Source organism: Vipera berus (assembly GCF_964194415.1).
Source record: "Vipera berus genome assembly, chromosome: 4".
Lineage (NCBI taxonomy): Eukaryota > Metazoa > Chordata > Lepidosauria > Squamata > Viperidae > Vipera > Vipera berus.
Window position 1 is genome coordinate 13,558,589 of NC_138206.1, and position 20,894 is coordinate 13,579,482.

A 20,894-nucleotide genomic window follows, 5' to 3' on the forward strand; every position below is an offset into this window, starting at 1 on the left:
AGATCCATGGATTCAATTTTCTTTTTCTTTTTTTTATAAAAAAAATATGTTTTATTATTTTTTTTAACATAATTACCTTAATATTCGGTAAACAGTGTGTTGTCTGGGTTTACGTTTAAGACACATTCACTAACAGTTGATTTCTATAACCTGTAATCCACATAATAACTTTACTTGATTTCCTCTTTTCCCCATCATGTTCTCTTTTGCCAACCTTAAGCCAATAAACAATTCTTGTTATTTTAGTGAACGACGATGGAGTACAAAGGTTTTCTAATATCTCTACAGATAATAATCACATCAATGTCATTATTCTATCTAGTCATAGAAAATCCACATGTCTATCAGTTAAAGTGAACTTTCTGGTAGGAAAAACTTAGTGAATTGTACCAGTTTAGTGAGAGGCTAATCTTATAATCTTATTCGAACAAGCCGGCCTGGCCTGATGGGGGATGGGTTTGGATTTTATTGTTGTTTTTAAATGTATTTTAATCTATTGTTGTAACTTGGGCATCTTGTTTAATTCTTTTTTGATTTTTGTATTTTGTATTTTTATGTTTGCCCTGTTCACCGCCCTGAGTCCTTCGGGAGAAGGGCGGTATACAAATAAAATTATTATTATTATTATTATTATTATTATTATTATTATTATTATTATTATTATTATTATTATTATTATTATTATTATTATTATTATTATTATTAATAATAATAATTATTATTCCGGTTGTCTCACCGTGGATTCCATTTTTTTTCTTAACTCCTTCTGTTTTGAGGTTTCCGTGGCACGCTAAATCATGATTTATTGAACCACGATTAATCACAAAATACAACTGGCTGGGTCCCATTCCAGCTCCATCGTCCTCCGCCATCAGCTGTGTCTTGCGGGCCAACAGTGCTCGGGTCACGCACGTTCAGTCTGGCATTCGAAGGCTGAACGCGTGAAGATCCTTAAAAGCAACGCAAACCGACCGCACCGCCATCACGGCAAAACTTCAATCCGGGGGGAGTCGAAGGGCCGTACATACAAACGACCAAAAGGCCGGGTTGTGTGAAAGCGGGCACGATTTCCCTGGGCTGGCCGGCGAGCCCGCGGTCGCCGCGCCGCAGGGAGCGTCGATTGGCCGACTCCTCAGAAGAAAAACAAACAAACACCTCTCCCTCACTTTGTAATAATGCCACTTGGGGTGTGTGTGTGTGTGTGTGTGAAAGCCCTAATAAGCAGGCATATACATAGAATGAAGGCTACTGCTAAGCTTGTAAGCCGCCCTGAGTCCTTCGGAGAAGGGCGGGATATAAATGGCATTAAAATAAAATAAAAAATAAAAAATAAAAAAATAAATAAATCCCGACCGCATTGCAGCATTCCCCGCCTTCTCTCTCTCTCACTCCTTCCTCCTCCTCCCGTTCTGACGACCAGTGATGGCCAGGAGCCAAAAAGTCAGGCTGAGCCCCGTGACGTAGAGCAGACAGGAAGAAAAGCGCGGGCGGGAGAGGGACAGACCGACAAGACCGAAAGAAAGAGAAGGAGAGAAGGAGAGAGAGAAAGAGAGGGAGGAGAGGGAGAGGGAGAGGGGGAGAAAAAGAAAAAGGGAGGGGGGCGCTCGCCAGGGGAAGCGCGAGGCCGCGGAGCGCGTGCAGAGCGCCGTCCCGCCCGTGAGTCAGCCCCGTTCCTCACGTGCAAGGCGAGGCCGCGCGCGCGCGCGCGCGCTCGGGCTGGAGGAGGCGCGGCGGCTGGCAAGTGGGCGCCCTTTCCTATATCACGGCCCGCCCGGAGGCTCCGCGGCTCACAGCAAGCTCCGCAGCCCTCCGGCCAGGATCGCGGGAGCTTCTCCCTCTCGCTCGCCTCTCCCTCCCGCTCTCTCGCTCTCGCTGCGTCTCAGCGCGCGGCCGTTTTTTTCCTCCTCCTCTCCCGGGCAAGGCTTCCCCGCGTCTTCGCCGAGCCCCGGCGCCGAGATGAGAGCCGCCTTCCCCGCCTGTCTCTTGGCCCTGCTGGCCTGGGCCGCCTCGACGGAAGGCCGGGTGGTGAGCGACGAGCAGGCGGGCTTCGCCGAATGCGACGTCTTCTTCTACCAGCGGGCTCCCCCCGCGGGCTTCCCGGCCGAGCAGGTGGCCAAGATCTGCCAGACGTACCGCGGCCAGCCGCGCTTCGCCACCCTGTACAGCACCCGGGAGAAGGTGCCGCTTTTCGCCGCGTTCCGGTACACGGAAGAGGGAGCCCCCGCCGGGCAGCAGGAGGAGGAAGAGGAGGAGGAGGAGAGGTGGCTGGTGGAGCCGCAGGTGAGGAGGAGGAGGAGGAGGAGGAGGAGGAGGAGGCTCTCGGCGGCAGGAACGGACCGGGACGGGGAGGCGGGGTGGGGTGGGGTGGGTGGCGGAGGGCGAAAGGAAGAGCTTTTTCCGTGGAGAAAGCACGCAGCTGTCGTGGGATGCCCCACTCGGGTTGCGAGAGGAGATCCACTGGGTCAGGAGGCGGCAGGCGGTGCAAACCCCTGCTTTCTCCCCCCACCTCAAGTCCAGATCTTGCCTGCTTTTCTGCAAAGAGCCCTTGCAGGAATTGCGCAGTTCTGGAGAAGATGGGAGTTGACGGGGGTTGTGGGGGGATGCCGAGAAGGAAAAGAGGGGTTGCGTTTGGTCTGACAAGAGATCGCTCGGGAATCCGGCTCTTAAACCCTTTGCATGCAAAGTCGTGTTTACCGTGGACTGAAGCTTAGGAGGAGAGCTGCAAGTCAGGCTGCTGGGGAAGGTCCCCCTCCCCTGCCTCCTTTCAACCAAAGCAAGCCCACCCACTCACCCACCCTGTTCCTCAGTGAACTCATCCACCAAACCACCAAGTTGCTACTCCTTCTTGGTTTGCCTTGATGGCCCTTCTCCGAGGTGTGGGTCCCTTATAAATCGGACTTCCTTCCGTTCCCATAAATTGGCATCGCTGTGTGGGCCTTGTTGGGAGTTGGGGAAAAAAATCCGTCACACCTGGAGGGTTAACAGGCTGGCAAAAGCTGATGCAGTCTAATCTAAGGGGATGGGTGGGCAAGGGGCTCCTCTGTTGACCAAAAACATGAGGCTGTGAACTGTGCTAAGGGAAGAAACCTTTGCGATACCTTCAGGTCATGTGAGTCTATGTGAACACACATGTGCTTTTCATTCATTCTGTATATTTGCAACAATCTCCAGAGAAGACTTTTCCTTCCTATACCAGCAGCCTGGCCAATCTGTGGTTTGAAAAGCAGCTTGGTGCTTTTTACAGAGATTATTATTGCATTATATATTATATTATATATTATATATAATATTATATATTATTATATACTATATACTATATATACTATTATATACTATATACTATTATTATATACTATTACTATATATTATTATATACTATATTCTGTAGACACACATTCAATTTAGGTGTCCTAATTGTATACTGTATACTTTTAAAATGTCATTTATAGCTTTTGACGGGATACATCAGCCTGAGTTTGATGTGCCTTTGGCATTTTACCACTATCAAATGGCTGAATGGCTATGTGGAATCCTATTAAATGCACAGTTAATATTTTAGGAGGTCACATCCATCCCATAAGTTTGCTTACTGCACAGAGACTGATTGCTTAGCAAATTTAATTAAGGAAAGCTCATATAATATTTACTGCAGTAAGTACTGTTGTAAGGACAAACATAGAGAAAGAGGGGGGAGGGAAGGGAAAGAGCCGTTAGGTTAAAAACCATGGAAGGAACTTATTATTTTAAGTTTTGTTCACTTTTAAAAACAATTTATTGGGGATTTCAAATAACAAGATAACATCCATTCTAGAATTCTGAAAGGACGACAAAAGTGTCATTCTTTCTGCCTTAATTAAAAAGAAATCCTAACTCATCAGAACAGAGACTGAGAGACCGTGGATTCTAGTCCTATACTAGGCAGAAAGCCAGTGGGTGACCTTGGGCAAGTCTCTCTCTCAAATCTAGGATGAAGGCAAGCAGTTGTGAAATCTTGCCAAGAAAAGTGAAAGAGACTTGTCTGGGCTCTTGGCAGGAGAACATTGATTTGAAGGCCCTAAAAAAAATATAAATCAATAGCTTTTACTTTTAATTGGTGGGATTATTTTAATCGTTTGATGCACGCTTGAAGTCTTTTTTGAAATACAGATTTAGCTTCGAGAGCACTCACTTTGCACGTCTCTTCCTTATACCCATCTCCCAATGTAGAATCTATAGTTTTATGTCCCTAAGCATAAATATAATGAGTTACAAAGTTTCCTTGAAAAGAAAGCTCGTATCCAGTATCTGGCCATAATCCAGAAGAAGCTGTATCAATGGAGTCACTACAGAAGTATCCATAATGGTGTGTGGGAAAGACCATGGGAGGTTGAACAGAGAGATGCTGACTAAGGAATGGTCAGATAAGAGACGGCATAGCCCGTAGCTGTGAAATGGAAAGGGCAAAAGATTCAAAAAAACAAAAAAAAACCTGCCTAGTTTCTTAGATTGTAAAGGAGACTGCAGGAGAATTGTACCTTCAGACTTGCAAACTTTTATTATTGTTTTACAACAAAGTAGAATTAGCTGCTGTGTTTTCTATCTGATCTACCTGATAAGGCTGACAGGACTGAATGTTTCTGCATGCAGGTGCTTGACTTAGTAGGAAAGGAAATGGGAAGGGAACATTAGGAAATTCAGTGCTAATCCTTTTCTGCAATTTTATTTATTTATTTTATTTATTTTAATTCCATTTATATCCCGCCCTTCTCCGAAGACTCAGGGCGGCTTACAAGCTTAGCAGTAGCCTTCATTCTATGTATATGCCTGCTTATTAGGGCTTTAATTTAATTTAATTTGCTAATTATCTCTTTTAAAAACAGGTATGCAGGTGAGGGAGCGGGTCTGTTGCATTCCAAAAATGGAACAGGCTAGATCCAGTTGCTCCCCTTGAGCAAAAGCAAGGCATAAAATGGGTGTGCGCTGTCAGTTTGGGGAAGGCAAAGGGATTGAGGAAGAATGAATCTGATGTTCAGATTTCCCCAAACATGATTCCCTTCAGGGTTTGCCCTTGGCAAGGTGATGGTAGTTTTAATCCAATGCCCAGATAACCTCTGGCTAAGGATCGATTGATTATGTGCCATCAAGTTGGTGCAGACTCTTAGTGACCACCTAAATAGGTTTTCGCCATGGTGATCTGTCCCTAACCTGGTCTTTCAAGGGTGCACCCATCACCACTGTAACTCAGTCTGTCCACTTTGCCGCTGGTCATCCTCGTCTCCTTCTTTCCATGTTTCCCAACTTCAGCCACTGGTTTTGGCACAGAACTTAACATTTCTGCTTCTCCCTCCCACGTAGTGCTGGTTAACTTGGCCGAGATATTGTCTATATCAGGGGTCTTCAAACTTGGCCCTTTTATGACTTGTGGACTTCAACTCCCAGAATTCCTCAGGCAGCATGCCTGGCTGAGGAATTCTGGGAGTTGAAGTCCACAAGTCATAAAAGGGCCAGGTTTGAAGACCCCTGGTCTATATAAAGGTAAAGGTTCCCCCGCACATGCGTGCTAGTCGTTTCCAACTCTAGGGGCCGGTGCTCATCTCCGTTTCAAAGCCAAAGAGCCAGCGCTTGTCCGAGGACGTCTCCGTGGTCACGTGGCCAGCATGACTAGACGCCAAAGGCGCACAGAACGCTGTTATCTTCCCACCGTAGTGGTCCCTATTTTTCTACTTGCATTTTGACGTGCTTTCAAACTGCTAGGTTGGCAGAAGCTGGGACGAGTAACAGGCGCTCACTCTGCTACACGGCACTCGGGATTTGTCCCGCCAAACTGCCGACCTTCTGATCAACAAGCTCAGCATCCTAACCCACTGAGCCACCGCGTCCCTTAGTATTGTCTATATGCCACATGCTAAAAAGTGTCAGATTTGAGGGAGAGAGGCTGACCATTCCTTTTGATGAAAACGTTTCCGGAGGAATATGAGACGCTGCTTGTGTTGAATCTGACCTTGGAATTCAACTTGTTTTAGGACTGTTTAGGCATCTTAAGGTCTCCCAGAACAATTCCAAGATTGTCTCATTTTGTTGCCGTTTGAGACTTTTATTTTACCCAGGGAAGCCACCGCTTGGAAGTTTTACACACGAGGTGCCTCTTTTAGTAGCAAGCTGGCCTCTTTTCCACTTCGACTTCACCGCTGAGGGCTTGCCAGATGTTAATTTAACAGTGCAATTAGCAACTCCTTTAAAGACTTAATTATAAACACTTTCCTGGATTGCAATGGGGAGCAATTATTTTAGGCAGGTAGGGCTTACTTTCGGCCTTCCGTCCATATCCCTAATCCTTGGCAACACGGAGGTGGGATTGTTGGGTCTGTATCTGGGCCCCCACTATCTAGGGAGAGGAGACAGGTGGTGATAGCGATAGCGCTATGACTGTAGACATGCTCCATCAGCCAAGGGGATAAGAATTTTGTTTACGACCAGCCTGGCCTAAAGAAATTGGGTAGGAGATCATTGGGCAGAGTGGTGGAGTAACTAGGGATAAGATCAAGAGACCCCTGGAAGGGATTTTTGTGCAAGATGAGGTCAAACCTGGGGGCATTTCTGACACTTAACAAAATTTGCTACCTGTTTATTTTGTTAGTGTCGGAGAGTATTTAACAGAAAGCTCCTGCCAGCTTGGCAGTTGAAAGCACATGCAAGTAGATAAATAGGTACCACTTTGCTACGGCGTTCAGTGTACCTCAGCATATAGTCATGCCTGCCACATCACCATGGAAGCATCTTTGGACAACGCTGGCTCCCTCAGCTGAGAAACAGAGATTAGCACCGCCTCCTAGAGTCAGGCATGATTGGATAGACGGGAAACCTTTACCTTTTTAAAGGAAAGCGTTGCATGGAATGGATTGTAACAGGGGTCCCCAACCCCTGGGCTGTGGACCAGGACCAGGCCATGGCATGCCAGCAGCCGGTCTGCACAAACTAGCACAAGTCCCATTCGTGGGATGCAGGCAGCACAAAAAAACCCACACAGTCTCCGGTCTGCGGAAAAACCTCTCTCCACGGAACCAAAAGGTTGGGGACCTCTGGATTGTAACAAAGGATAATGCTGCCTAACAATTGGGAAGGCAGGTGTTCCCCATCGATACAAATCCAGAGAGGGTGCTTTTGTCAGGATCTGAGTTGTCATTGCCATGAATGTAAGCCCAGCTTTCCATGGGTGCCATTTTCTTGGGATAATCCCATGCCGGTGCCGTAATTAAGAGATATCTCTTTGCTGTAAAGTTAAAATCTCGTTTTGTTTTGTTTGTCCCTATCCCAGAACACTTAACCTGGCTGCAGAAGCTTCTGACGTAATCCCCATCATTTTTAAGGTTAACAAAACTGGTGGAATCTGGTAGTATTTTCATGATGGACCATGACGTTCTCCCCCGGTATTGTCCTGCCTACTATTATCCATTATATTGAGAAGAAAGCAGAGGGCATGTATGCTTATTTTCCTCCCTGAAGTTTCTCAGGCTATCTATGATCTCTCTAAGGACCTGATAAGCCGTTGGTTCCCACTGTTTGTTCCCATGTTTCCTCTGAAAGAGGCCAGGATTGTACCAACCTCTGCCCTAGCCGTGGTGGTCTGCAAACAAGCGTCTTCTCAAAACAGAAGGATATTTGACTGCAAGATGAATAGGGAAGGGAAAAGGCAACTGGGGGAGTCCCTTCAACAAACATATCCCATTGTGACGACTCAGTTGGCTGACAACAGGGCACTTGAAAGGCGAGCATTGTGTGTCCAGGGAGCGAAATAGTCTCAGGAGAAGCCTGTTTGGAGAACCAGCTGATGCCGTGCAATGTTCACTGCCTTAGCTGCGTATGCTTTTCCGGTAGCTTTCCAATTTTAGTATACGTGCTGCCGAAGCCAGCATGTGTATGTTTTTCCTGACGGGACGTGACAATAGGCGGGGTGTTTGGGTTTCAGACTGCGGCCCAGGAGAGCATCACCATTCTGAGGTGGCGAAACATTAAGCGACAAATTAATATTTCATCCGAGTTCCCCTGTGACCTCAGTGAGGCAGGGCCATGTCTACAGTAGCCTCCTTCCCCCATTCTAGATAATTGGACTAAAGCATCCATCATCCCCAGGCTGCACTTTACGTTATTGCTGGTCTAGCTTGGATGGAAGAATGCACAGGGGTCGCAGTAGGCCTCCTTCATGCAACAGTTTACTAAATTAACTCATTTCTTGGATTTGTACAATGCACTGAATCCAGCCTCACGTTAGCCAGCAGGCTAAATTGTGTGATACTAAGAAGAATCCTAGTAAGAATTAGATTCATTCTCTTCAAGCTTAAAAATGTATGAATAGAGTTTTTAATTGATTGTATTGTCTGGTTGTATCGAGTTTTTAATTGCCCTGTCTGGCTGTAGGACATGCCACCCAGTAGTTAGGAGGGGAAGGGCGTCTGGAAGAGATAATGTTGGGTAGCAAGATATCTTTCAGCAACATGCCTCAGGGGAAAGATTTGTTACTATTTCTGTAGCATATTTTCAGTGGTCGAGCTCTTTTGTGCTCTGTTGCACTGCTTCTGTTTCATTCGGCCTGGGAGAAACAGAAAAATGCCTGACTCACATAACGGCATAGGCCTAACTCACTTGTCTAGATTTGGGCATTTTGCAAAATCAAAAGCTACTCAAATACATTTAGTCCTCTTCTCCTTATGGCCACAGCTGAGACAAGAATTCCTGTTGCCAAGCAAGAACAGTTGTTTTAACAATGTTTTTTGCCATGGTTGTTAAATGAATCACTGTAGTCGTTAAGTGAATCACGTCATTCAGCGAATCCAGCTTCCCCCCTGATTTTGCTTGGCAGGGAATGTTGTAAATGGAGATCATGTAACACCTGGATGTTGCAACTTTCATAAATATATCCTGATTACCAAGTGTCTGATTTTGATCATGTGACCACAGGGATGGTGTGACGGTCATAAGTGCAAGGGTCAGCTGTAAGTCACTTTTTTCATTGCTGTTGTAACTTTCAACAAATAGCTTGTAAGTCGAAACTGAATAGGGCATCACGTCATAGACAAACTCCAGGCAGTAGTTCATAACTCACATTAAAAATACATGCGCAGATGAATGTGTGAAACAATTGCACTCAGCAATGTTGCACAATAGTTGACTGCTACTGACAACATTTAGGCACAACCAGTTGAAATGATACACTCAAGGTGTGACACTTAACCCCAAAAGTGCAACCCTCATTTTGGGCTTAGCTCTTTATCTGTTGTATCAGTGTAGCATTGTTTGCGTGAGTGGCTGGAGATCCCCAGTGATTTGGAAGGAAAACAGCGGTGCATCACTTTTTGTTATATATTCAGCTGAGTTTTGGTTGATCTGGGGGAAACAATAGCAACAGAAGGAGCAGCAGTGGTGATGAAGATGGGACTTGTTGAGAGTAATCTCAAAGACCAGCTTTCTGTTCATTTCTATGTGAAAAATGATCGGTTCAATTTAAAAAGGAATGGTTGTTGTTGTTAGTTGCGAAGTCGTGTCCGACCCATCGCGACCCTATGGACAATGTTCCTCCAGGCTTTCCTGTCCGGAATGGTTGAATGGAAGATAAATAATCTTTGATCCTTTCCCATCTCCATATAGAACCTAGGCAACTGGTGGAGAAATAGTAGTAGTAGTAGTAGTAGTAGTAGTAGTAAAGTTGGAAGGGACCTTGGAGGTCATCTAGTCCAACCCCCTGCTCAGGCAGGAAACCCTATACCATTTCGGACAAATGGCTGTCCAGTCTCTTCTTAAAAACTTCCAGTGTTGAAGCATTCACAGCTTCTGGAGGCAGGTTGTTCCACTGGTTAACTGTTCTAACTGTCAGGAAGTTTCTCCTTAGTTCTAGGTTGCTTCTCTCCTTGATTAGTTTCCATCCGTTGCTTCTTGTCCTGCCTTCGGGCCCTTTGGAGAATAGCTTGACTCCCTCTTCTTTGTGGCAGCCCCTGAGATATTGGAACACTGCTATCATGTCACCCCTCACCCTTCTCTTCATTAAACTACTAGACATACCCAATTCCAGCAGCCGTTCCTTATATGTTTTAGTCTCCAGTCCCCTGATCACCTTTGTTGCTCTTCTCTGTATTCAAGTAATCTATGTGGTGAGATGCATTTCTGTGAAAATGAGAGAACGTATCAAGACGGATACTACATCCGCCAAGCCGATTTCAGGCACATTGTCTTGTCTCTTCCCAAGTGAGAGTTGGAGACAACCATGCAACTTACGGGTATCTTTTAAGAGGGAGTACTGCTTTGTGGCATTTGAATTGAATTGGAGATGTCAAAATTGACTATTCTAATTAAAGATAATCTGTTTAGTTTTGTTCCTTTTGGGAACCACTTCTGGACTTTGTACTCAAAATTGAAAAAAAAAAACCACAAAAAATTGACTTTAGGTTGTGAGCATTAGAATGACTTTGTTGTTTGGCTTGAAACTTTTAGAAATATGAACCAAAAGACCGAGGATTGTAACTTTTTCTGTCTTCTGCGGCAATGAAAAAAGGAGGAAGTCAGAACTTTTCTCCTCCTCCTTTTCTTTCTGCACCTCTCTTCCTTTTTAAAAAATTTTCTTCCCTTTAGTTTCTACTTGTATTTTACCTATTAATAAATTTAAAAGTGACCTGACCGTTTTTCACATTTACAACCGTTGCAGCATCCCCATGGTCACATGATCAAAATTTGGATGCTTGGCAACTGATTCACATTTATGGTCGTGTGATCGCCTTTTGTCACCTTCTACGACAAGCAAAGTCAATAGGGGAGCCAGAGTCACTTAAGAACTACGTTACTAATTTAACAACCGCAGTTTCACTTAACAATTGTGGCGAGGAAGGTCATAAAATGGGGCAAAGCTCACTTAACAACTGTCTCACTTAGCAGCAGAAAAGTTGCGCTGAGTTGTGGTCTTAAGTGAAGGTCATGTCAATAGGCAGGTGGCTTCTAGGCAGGTGCAGAAGGCCGTTGATTAGAGACAAGCCATCAGAAACCAGACTTGTCAGATTGGTGAGAACTGCGACAGTTACCTGTTCTAGCAATGGTTTTGAAATCATAGTCAGTGGTTGTATGCAAAATCCCCCATGCTAGTGAGCATATCTTTGTGGAAATAAAACTCTACCTTGCTGACACTCTTGTTTATTTAATGCAGGGGTCTTCAAACTTGGCAACTTTAAGACATGTGGACTTCAACTCCCAGAGTTCCTCAGCTAGCCTCAGGGCTGGCTGAGGAATTCTGGGAGTTGAAGTCCACAAGTCTTAAAAGTTGCCCAAGTTTGAAGGCCCCTAATTTAATGGAATATAACTGAGCTATCAATGGCCAACACATTCCTGAATTACCGTATGTAAAGGTAAAGGTTCCCCCGCACATGCGTGCTAGTTGTTTCCAACTCTAGGGTCCGGTGTTCATCTCCGTTTCAAAGCCGAAGAGCCAGCGCTTGTCCGAGGACGTCTCCATGGTCATGTGGCCGGTATGACTAGATGCCAAAGGCGCATGGAACGCTGTTACCTTCCCACCGTAGTGGTCCCTATTTTTCTACTTGCATTTTTACGTGCTTTCGAACTGCTAGGTTGGCAGAAGCTGGGACGAGTAACAGGCACTCACTTTGTTATGCGGCACTCGGGATTCGACCTGCCAAACTGCTGACCATCTGATCGACAAGCTCAGCCTCCTAACCCGTAGTCACTATTAATTTCCCAAGACTGAGGTGGGAATTTCCATTTTTGTTTAATGTTATCCTGCCTGGAGTGGTAAAGACTTCTAGGCTTTTTACTTGAGGTATCCTGGAATGTGACAGAATGTAAACTCTTCTGACTATGTGCTTCTGATTCACAAAAGTTGAGGAATGTTCGGGATGTTACCAAAGGCATAGAATTCATTCTTGCTTTGGAGAAGGAATGTTAGACTCTGTGAATCAGAAATTGGCATAAAACCCTGTTACAGAAGGTAAACTCTTCTGACTATGGAGTAGGAGTCAGAAGAACCGGCTCATAACACGAGGCTGCAAAAATCTGAAACAGGAAGACAGGTCTCTGTGTAAGGCTGATCCAGGTGGTTTATATATCTTCATGACTGAAGAAGCAATCAATGTAAGGTTTCTGCATGTACAAAGCCAGCCTCCTTCTGGATTAATTCCATAAATCATGGTTATATTAATCATATATAAACTATGTCATGAGATTACTAGCCTGACCTTTAAAAATAACATCGTAAGTATATACTAAGCTCTCTTGGGGTTGCCTCAAAATCTTTCCAGCATTCTTTTTGCCAAGAGGCCCATGAATTTATTGCTCCACAACCCATAAATAGTACCAAAACAAATATAAAATCAGAAATTTCAGTTGTCCCCATTGCTAGCTGTTCGTTCTAGATTTCAACAATTGCAGTGTATGTTTGCAATTTGCCTTTTTTGAGCATTTAAAATTATGCATAATTTCAAGCTCTTAACTCTGGACATAGGCTTTGTTATAAAAAAGCAATCTGCCAAATTTAAAAGGACAATACCAGGATTGTCTTAAAACAACCATCACCAAAATGTTGGAAATGATTTGTGATTTCCAAAATTATGGAGTTTTGTGATGCTCTTTAAGCTCTGCTGTTTGCTTGCAGGTTTATTTTTTTATATCCTGCCTTTATTAATTTTATAAATAACTCAAGGCAGCAAATATGCCTAAAACTTCCTCCCCCTCCTCCTGTTTTCCCTACAACAACAACCCTGTGAGGTGAGTTGGGCTGAGAAAGAGAGTGACTGGCCCAAAGTCACCCGCCTGGCTTTGATGCCTAAGTCAGGACTAGAACTCACAGTCTCCTGGTGATTGGGCCCAAATCACCCCAGCCAACTTTCATGCCTAAACCAGGACTAGAACTCACAGTCTCCTGGTTTCTAGCTTGGCGCCTTAATCTTTGAACCACACTGGCTCTCAGATGTTTCATTACCCACTTTGGTAGCATCATCATTGCAGATTTCCAAAATATTCCTTCCAACCATTTATTGGCCTTAGTGGGTGCATTAGTACCTTACAGGAAATGGCTCAGATTGCAAACATGAGTTGTGAATTCAGCAATTGCTCTTATTCCTTTTTCAGATTGATGACCCTGGGAATAATCAGGCGGAAATGATGCCGGAAGCTGAGCTTGCAGAGTCAGTGGAACATCTGGGTAAAAACCAGGCCCTCACGGCAGATTATGTAGACTCCGGCTATGAGAGGGGGCGCCTAAACCCCAGCTCTCTTCACAAGGACGATCACCGCGTTGCCACCCACACGCTGACCAACACAGTGCCGCTCTCCCCTCCTTTGCAGGACCTTTGGCACTGGGAAGTTGAGCAGCTCGTCAGCCACGCGCTGGCCCCTCACTGTCAAAATGGGAAAGATCTCCATCTCCTCTCAGGAGCGATGCCTTCCTCTCTCAAGGCAAAGGACAAAATCGCAGTCCCCAAGTTTGTCTGGCTGGCAGCTTGCTGTGACAGTGGTGCCGAGTCCTGGTCGGTGGGATTTATTAAAGAGGCCGATGCCGAGAGTCGTCTGGAAGACCTAACGGTAGACGCTCTGGAGAAGAAGCTTCCTGCAGGAGCTGAGCTCTTTAAGAACCGCTGTGGCCACGACCGACAGGATCCCAAGAAATTGGAGACGGTGTTGAGCTCGGTGAAGGAAGTCCAAGCGAAGAAACCAACCTGTGTGAAAAAGCCCGCTCAACATAAGCACACCCAGACCCCCAAGGAGCAGAGTGGCTTTCTGAAGAATTTTTTTCATTTCATCGTTAGCTCTATCTTGAAACTGCTTCAGTTCATTTGCTATCTGGTTTGCCAACTTGTGAAGTGTGTGTGGTGTTTGGTCAAGTTCATTGTCCAGAAGATTTTCAGCGGAATATGCACCTTCGTCAAAGGGATAACCACCGCCCTGCTGGATATCTTTATCTGTCTGGCCCAAGTGGTTGTCAGCATCTTGAATGGTATTGCAAAAAACATCTACAATGTTCTCATGGTAACCTACAGGATTCTTAGCGTGCCCGTTAATCTGATCCTGGATATTTTGTCTTTCCCTTTTTACACTCTGGGTGCCGTTCCGGGTGTGCTCAAAGATATTGCTTCAGGCATTGGGGGCTTATTCTTATTGGCCATTGATGCTACCACAAGCTTGGTGAAGGGCCTAAACCATGTTGTGTCTGTCGTAGCTAAGAAGCTTCTTCCCACGACTGTTTTTTAAGAATGACTCCAGAGATTTATCTTCCAAAGCAATACTTGTCCTCTATATTGCTTATCTTCAGCTACTCTTATATGTATTTATTGTGGTGACATTTCCAGTGATGAACCGATGTTCTGGTAACATGGGTGAGCTACGTAAACCTGAAATGGGAATTTAATGGCGAATTAAAATTGCACTTATTGTAAAACGTTGAACTTGTGGAGCTGTTGAACTTATTGGCTTCCTAGCTTGTGTCCAGCCTTTTGAAAAACATGGAACACACTGGATCTGAGGTCCTGTTGACTAAAACATTTAAAATGTGAATATTGCATTGTTCTTAGCAAGCAGTGGTTGTCCAAAACTTTTGGCTCTCTGGATAACCCAACAACCGCTAGTTGTGCTGGATTGCAGTTGCCGTCACTTTCAACCAGAATAATCCTCCACTGTGCTAGGTAGAAATTTTGGATGTTGTAATTCAACTCCTCTGGAGGACATTGGCATGGAGACAGTCGAGTGTTAGAATATGGAAATAATTTTCCTGGGGGTGCGAATGGTTTTTCAAAGATTGTAATGGTTTTGTAGGCCAAATTTACCTTAGTACAATGATAGAAGTTTGAATTCAGTGACCCCAAATTTAATGCTGCTTAAAATAGAAGTGTGATTAGGGAGAAGGCCATCTGCTTAACACCCCAGTTACTGAGCCATGGCTACTAATACTCATGATCTGTACATTATGCTTGCTTCATTATCTTCAAGGCAAGTAACAGGGTTGGTAAATTAGGGCAGTATTTTAGGAACCCATCAACTAAAGTTTGCTGAAGAGAAAATGCATTTCTAAAACGAAGTGCAAAGAGATTGACTTAGTCCTTCATTTAGTCCTTCATCTCACATTGGACATAAATGGGATTCACACATTGTGGAAAGCTTCTCGTTGTTTTAACTGATTAATTGAATAAGCCACAATTACCTTGTTTCACACAACAGACTAAGCCCCTAAAGTATGGTTTTCAGATTACAGTGGCTGGGGTCTTGTAAGATGCTAAGCCAAAGAAATCACCTTGGGCTTGATCACGGACAATTGCCATGGATCTCTGGTAAGAAGCCACCATGAGGTCACACTTGCCATGATGTCATCGTACAAATGATGTTACTTGGATAATTAATGCAATTCGCATGATGACATCATGGCATGTGTCATGCCACTTGCCTCTTAGGAGGCTCACTACAATTGCCTGCATCAAGTTCAGCTCCTCACCCCAAAAGAGTAGAGTAGGTGAGGAGAGTATTGAGCAAATACCCAGGATTACTTACTGCATTGAGCCAAATAATGTATGTGAAGTGCTAGATACTGTTCATGTATTGCTGCTATGTATATTTTGGTATCCTACACTGTATTCTTTCCGGCAGTTTGTAGTTTTCTGCTTTCTGGTTCCAAAGTCTGTCTGTCTGTGGGTGGGTTACAAATAAAAAGACAGTATATGTATTAAAACCCAACCAGCCAGAAGAACAAAATACCAACAATAAATCAACCATAATGCCTGTGTCCTTCACAATTGCCCTGTCTCCAAGGTGTGGGAGAACAAGCCGCTGTAACCGTTTTCTAAATGACATGAGAGAGCACCAGCTTAGTGTAGTGGTTAAGATACCAGGGTAGAAAGAGGAAAACCATCAGTTCTAGACTTGTATTAGGCATGAAGCGAGCTGGCTGACCCTGGGCCAGTCCCTCCATCCTCAGCCCTAGGAAGAAGGCAATGGCAAAGCCACTTCCAAAGTCTTGTCAAGAAAACCTCAGGGACTTGTCCAGGCAATCTCCAGCAGTCAACACTGACAAAGCAATATTGCATCTGAAGTCTACCAAACAGGTTCAAAGAATTAAGGATTTATTGAAATATATGGGTATTCACGAATGGTAGCTTGAAAGATACCCCTCTTCTCCTGCAGAAACATTAACAATAACTTTCTTAGTCCCTTAGCTGAGATGATGCAGGACCCAAAATAAGGATTTTTTTCTTAGTCTTCAGGATGAAGAATTACCAAACCCAAATTCACTGTGTTTTGTGCAGAAAGGAATGGCCTTTTGTATATGCCAGGCTTTTGAAGACATCATATATATATATATATACTATATATATAGTAATATATTGCCTCTGTTTCCAGAAATGTGATTATCACACAAGCAAAATTAGCACCAGCAATGCAAAAAGGGACATTGTAAGCCACCCACAGTCACCTTGCGGTGAGGTGGGGGGGAATAAATTTAATTAATAAATAAATAAAGTAATAATTGATTGATCAAGTAAATTCTGTGGAAGTCCCAGGATTTGCAGAAGACTTCTAGAACAGCCCCATACAATTTTTCTCCTGTAAGATGTGTGAACATAGAAGGCAAACATTTTGCAGTCCCTGCACCCCCAACTATTTTTATTCTGCATTGTAGTGGTTTCTTAAAATATATGTAGGTTTTGAAGTTGCTGCAGGACATTTAGATGAAGCACAGCACAGAAATTCAATTGTTAAGAGAATAAAACAGCATTTTCTCGAGGGCAGTGGATGTCATATTTTATGAAATTACGGACCACTGAAGAAATATTTACAGCATGCAAGAACCACTCATTTAAATAGAGTTAAGATACAGAAGGATCTTGACAGACTTGAACGCTGGGTGCTATCTAACAAAATGAAATTCAATGGTGAAAAACGTAAGGTTCTACATTTAGGCAAGAAAAAACAAATGCACAGGAATAGTATAGGAGGTGGTACCTTGCTCAATAGTAATAACTGTCAGAGGGATCTCAGAGTCCTAGTGGACAGTCACTTAAATATGAGCCAGCAGTGTGCTGCAGCTGCCAAAAAAGCCAACACAGTGCTAGGCTGCATTAACAGAGGGATAGAATCAAGAACACATGAAGTGTTAATATCACTTTACAATTCCTCAGTAAAGCCACACTTGGAATACTACATTCAGTTTTGGAAACCACGATGTAAAAAAGATGTTGAGACTCTAGAAATAATTCAGAGAAGAGCAACAAAGATGATTAGGAGACTGGAGGCTAAAACATGAAGAAGGGTTACTGAAATTGGGAATGTCCAGTTTAATGAAGAGAAGGATTAGGAGGTGACATGATAGCCATGTTCCAATATCTCAGGGGCTGCCACAAAGAAGAGGGAGCCAAGCTATTCTCCAAAGCGCCTGAAGGCAGGACAAGAAACGATGGAAACTAATGAAGGAGAGAAGCAACCTAGAACTAAGGAGAAACTTCCTGACAGTGAGAACAATTAACCAGTGGAACAACCTGCCTCCAGAAGCTGTGAATGCTCCAACACTGGAGGTTTTTAAGAAGAGACTGGACAACCATTTGTCTGAAATGGTATAGGTTCTCCTGCTTGAGCAAGGGACTGGACTAGAAGACCTCCAAGTTCCCTTCCAGCTCTATTCTATTCTAAATGCTCTTCCTTGCTGCTTTTTTCCTCTTGTAAGAATATAAGTTCACTTTTAGGGGCAGCTAAAGTAACGATCTGTTCCATTTTGGAAGGCTTTTTAAAACTAAACTTTGTTTACTGACAAGAGTTAGTCCAAAATTAAGTTTTTTATTTCCTGCTTGAGTCCTTTTATGTATTGCAACTGACCTGTAATGTGGGTCCAACGCAAGGAAGAGACGCCAGCCGGAGTACGTGTTCAGCTCTTTATTGGGGGGGGGGTCCGTACTGGAGAATAAGGGCTACCTGGCCTCCTTATATACCTGGCCAGGTAGGCGGCTAGCCAATGGGGTTGGCCCTAGGTTTCCCGCCGAAACTAGGTTTCCCGTGAAAATCGTCCAGGCCAACGCCCCCTAGTGGCCGCTGCTATGCAGATGCCTGCACCTGGATACATAACAGACCCACCTGTATTTTCTCTGTATTCCAGTTTGGGCCTGCTATTAGGCTCATCTCTAGTGCGATTCTATGCACTATGATTTTTTTTCAAGCCCAGTGCATGTCAGTACAAAGGTTTCTGTTGTCTCAGCACGCCCCATTTTTGCTGTTTGATACACAAACAAGGATAGAAATGAGAGTGACATTGATGTGAAACTGATAAGAGGAACGGCAGTGAAAGCGATGAAGAGCTAAATCCATTTCCATATATTGTAAAGCAGGGGTCTTCAGACTCGGCCTTCCATGGAATTTCCCTTGAATTTTTATATGAACGTTTCCTCTACTACTAATTAGCACATCAGAAATACCAGGAGCGGGGCACAAAGAACGTCAATTTGAAATCAAGTTTATTTATATCTTAGCAACGGAAGTTGTCACTCAGTGCCACAATCCATAATGTGAAATATGTAAGATAGAATCACCCAAGTGTTGTGTTCCCACTCTAGCCAGAGTAGCCAAGATGAGCAAAACTTGATTTAGACTTGTCTGTAACTGTGTGTAGGTGTCGACACACACCCATGCTGCACAGAGGTTGAAGGGTAAGCATAGGCTGCAGGTTATTACAGACGGGTTGACATACATGCCTCCCAAATCTCAACTGTGTGAGGTGTGGAAAGGCACATCCTGCATGCTGACTGGTTGATCCAACTTCCTATTGGTGCTTTGTTGTTTAAGCCAGGGGTCCCCAACCCCCTCGGGCCACGGCCTGAGGCCTATTTGGAATTGGGCTGCACCAGTGGCTGGCTGGAGCGTGTGTGCAAGTGCAGCTCAACTTGTGTGGTGGGCACTCGTGCACACGTGTGCTGGCTCACTGTTCACACAAGTTGAGCTGCATGCATGAGCCGGCCCACCACTTGTGCAAGGGCTGTGTGTTCACGTGCCAGTTCATCGCTTGGTCGCTCAGCCCAGTTCCCCTCTTTCCTCCCCCCCCAGCCAAGCCGCAAAGGTTGAGGGCCACTGGTTTAGGTACCCCCTAGCCCAGGGGTCCCCAACCCCTGGTCCGTGGACCAGTACTGGGCTGCGGCATGGCAGCAACCGGTCTGCATAAACAAAGCCCCACCTGTGGGATGCAGGCAGCACACAAAACTACGCATCATCTGGTCCGTGGAAAAACCTCTCTCCACAGAACCGGTCCTTGGTGCTCAAAAGGTTGGGGACCTCTGTCCTAGCCAGAACATTAACTTTTGCAGAATTATGAATGCAAGAGATATATTTAACCATCTCTGAATGACAGACCCATACATTCCCTGACGTCCAGTGATGCTTTAGTCTTTAGCATATCAACTGCGGAGGCTACAGCCTGCAAAGCATTTGTAACGGTCTCGTTTTGGTAAGCAGCTTCTAAATAGCATTAGAACAATGGCTTTTAAGCTGTGGGGTCAAATTACACCTTTTCCCAGCCTTGAATGGTATCATTAACTCCCCTCCAAAAAAATTAACAAAAGACTTGTTTCACAGGAAATTACAGTACAAATTCCTACAGTATATTTTATCCAGCATATGCCCAAATAACCCCCAGGTTAAGACCACTGCATTAGAAATTGCAAGTAGTCCTTGACCTAATATCACAACTGGGACTAGAATTTCTGTTGCTAAGCAAGTTGAGTGTTAAATGAGTCACACCTAATTTTTATGACCTTTGGTTAGTAAATGAATCACATGGTCATTAAGCCAATCCCACTTGATTTTGCTTGCCAGAAGCTGGCTTCCCGGTCACAAATGGTGATTATGTGATCCTGGGACACTGCAACCGTCTCAATTACATACTGGTTGCCAAGTGCCTGAATTTTAATCACTCGACCATGGGGATGCTTCATTGGGTTGCCAAGTGTGAGGACCTTTTCAGAATAATAAATTTCATAAAACGCTTTCATGAACTGCAGCTCTAGATAAACTAGCTTCCATTTGTTAGTGTGAAAAGGGCTTCTAGGCTTGGAGTAAGTATTTCTAACCTAACATCGCCCCCTTGTGTTAAAGAGTAGGGACTACATAAGCCTCTTAATTTAAAAAAACCAAAAGGGTTTCAGGATTCAGTTACAATTAATAGTAATAGCACTTACTTATATACCGCTTCACAGTGCTTTACAGCCCTCTCTAAGCAGTTTACAGAGTCAGCACATTGCTCCCTGTAATCTGGGTCCTCATTTTACCGACCTCAGAAGGATGGAAGGCCGAGTCAACTTCGAGCCTGGTGGGGGTAGGTTAATTAAAAGCTCACAGATTAATATTTGAAATACCTTTTGTTGCAATGCAAAGGACTGGTGGCACATGTCAAACATATTGATTTTAAAAAGTCAAAAAAAAACCAGCAAAAAAGAACACACACACACACACACACACACACACACACCAATAGCTTCAGCTACCTTGTCGGAACTGATGGTTGACTGATGTAATTTGATTGGATAATCATGGCGTGTGTGTTCTTTTTTGCTGTTAAAAAACAGTTACAGCAGCATGTACCGTGAAGTAATAAATTCTGGGCTGCTATATGTGTGACTGCTCCCTTTTGCAAACTGGGATATGCCATCTGGTTCTTTGGGCAATAATGTATATAACATTGGTTTACCACTGACATCATCTAGGATGTTTTTCCCCAACTTAGGCCAATTTAAAGACACACGGTATCACCATCCTGATAGGCACTGTGCTTCTGATCCACCAAAGTCGAGGAATGTTGGGACGTTACCAAATACACAATAAAAGAGATGGTGCCATTCAATGAACTGAAAATAAGAAACAGGACAACAGGTGGGGTTTTTTGCCAGTTTTATTGAACCAGTAAA

General features: G+C 44.2%; 1 protein-coding gene across 1 annotated transcript; it reads left to right on the forward strand.

The window, feature by feature from the left end:
• The first annotated feature begins 1,431 nt into the window (after positions 1-1,431).
• On the forward strand, positions 1,432-15,739 carry ENDOD1 (endonuclease domain containing 1). Its single transcript, XM_081326565.1, has 2 exons — positions 1,432-2,280; positions 13,099-15,739. The coding sequence occupies exons 1-2, from the start codon at positions 1,957-1,959 to the stop codon at positions 14,215-14,217; spliced, it is 1,443 nt and encodes a 480-aa protein (XP_081182691.1). The 5' UTR covers positions 1,432-1,956; the 3' UTR covers positions 14,218-15,739.
• Positions 15,740-20,894: the final 5,155 nt, after the last annotated feature.

Excerpts from the sequence above, each read along its gene's own strand:
- ENDOD1 (XM_081326565.1), top strand. The coding sequence starts at position 1,957 with ATGAGAGCCGCCTTCCCCGCCTGTCTCTTGGCCCTGCTGGCCTGGGCC. Across the intron at positions 2,281-13,098 it reads GGTGGCTGGTGGAGCCGCAG|ATTGATGACCCTGGGAATAA; the intron begins GTGAGGAGGAGG and ends TTCCTTTTTCAG.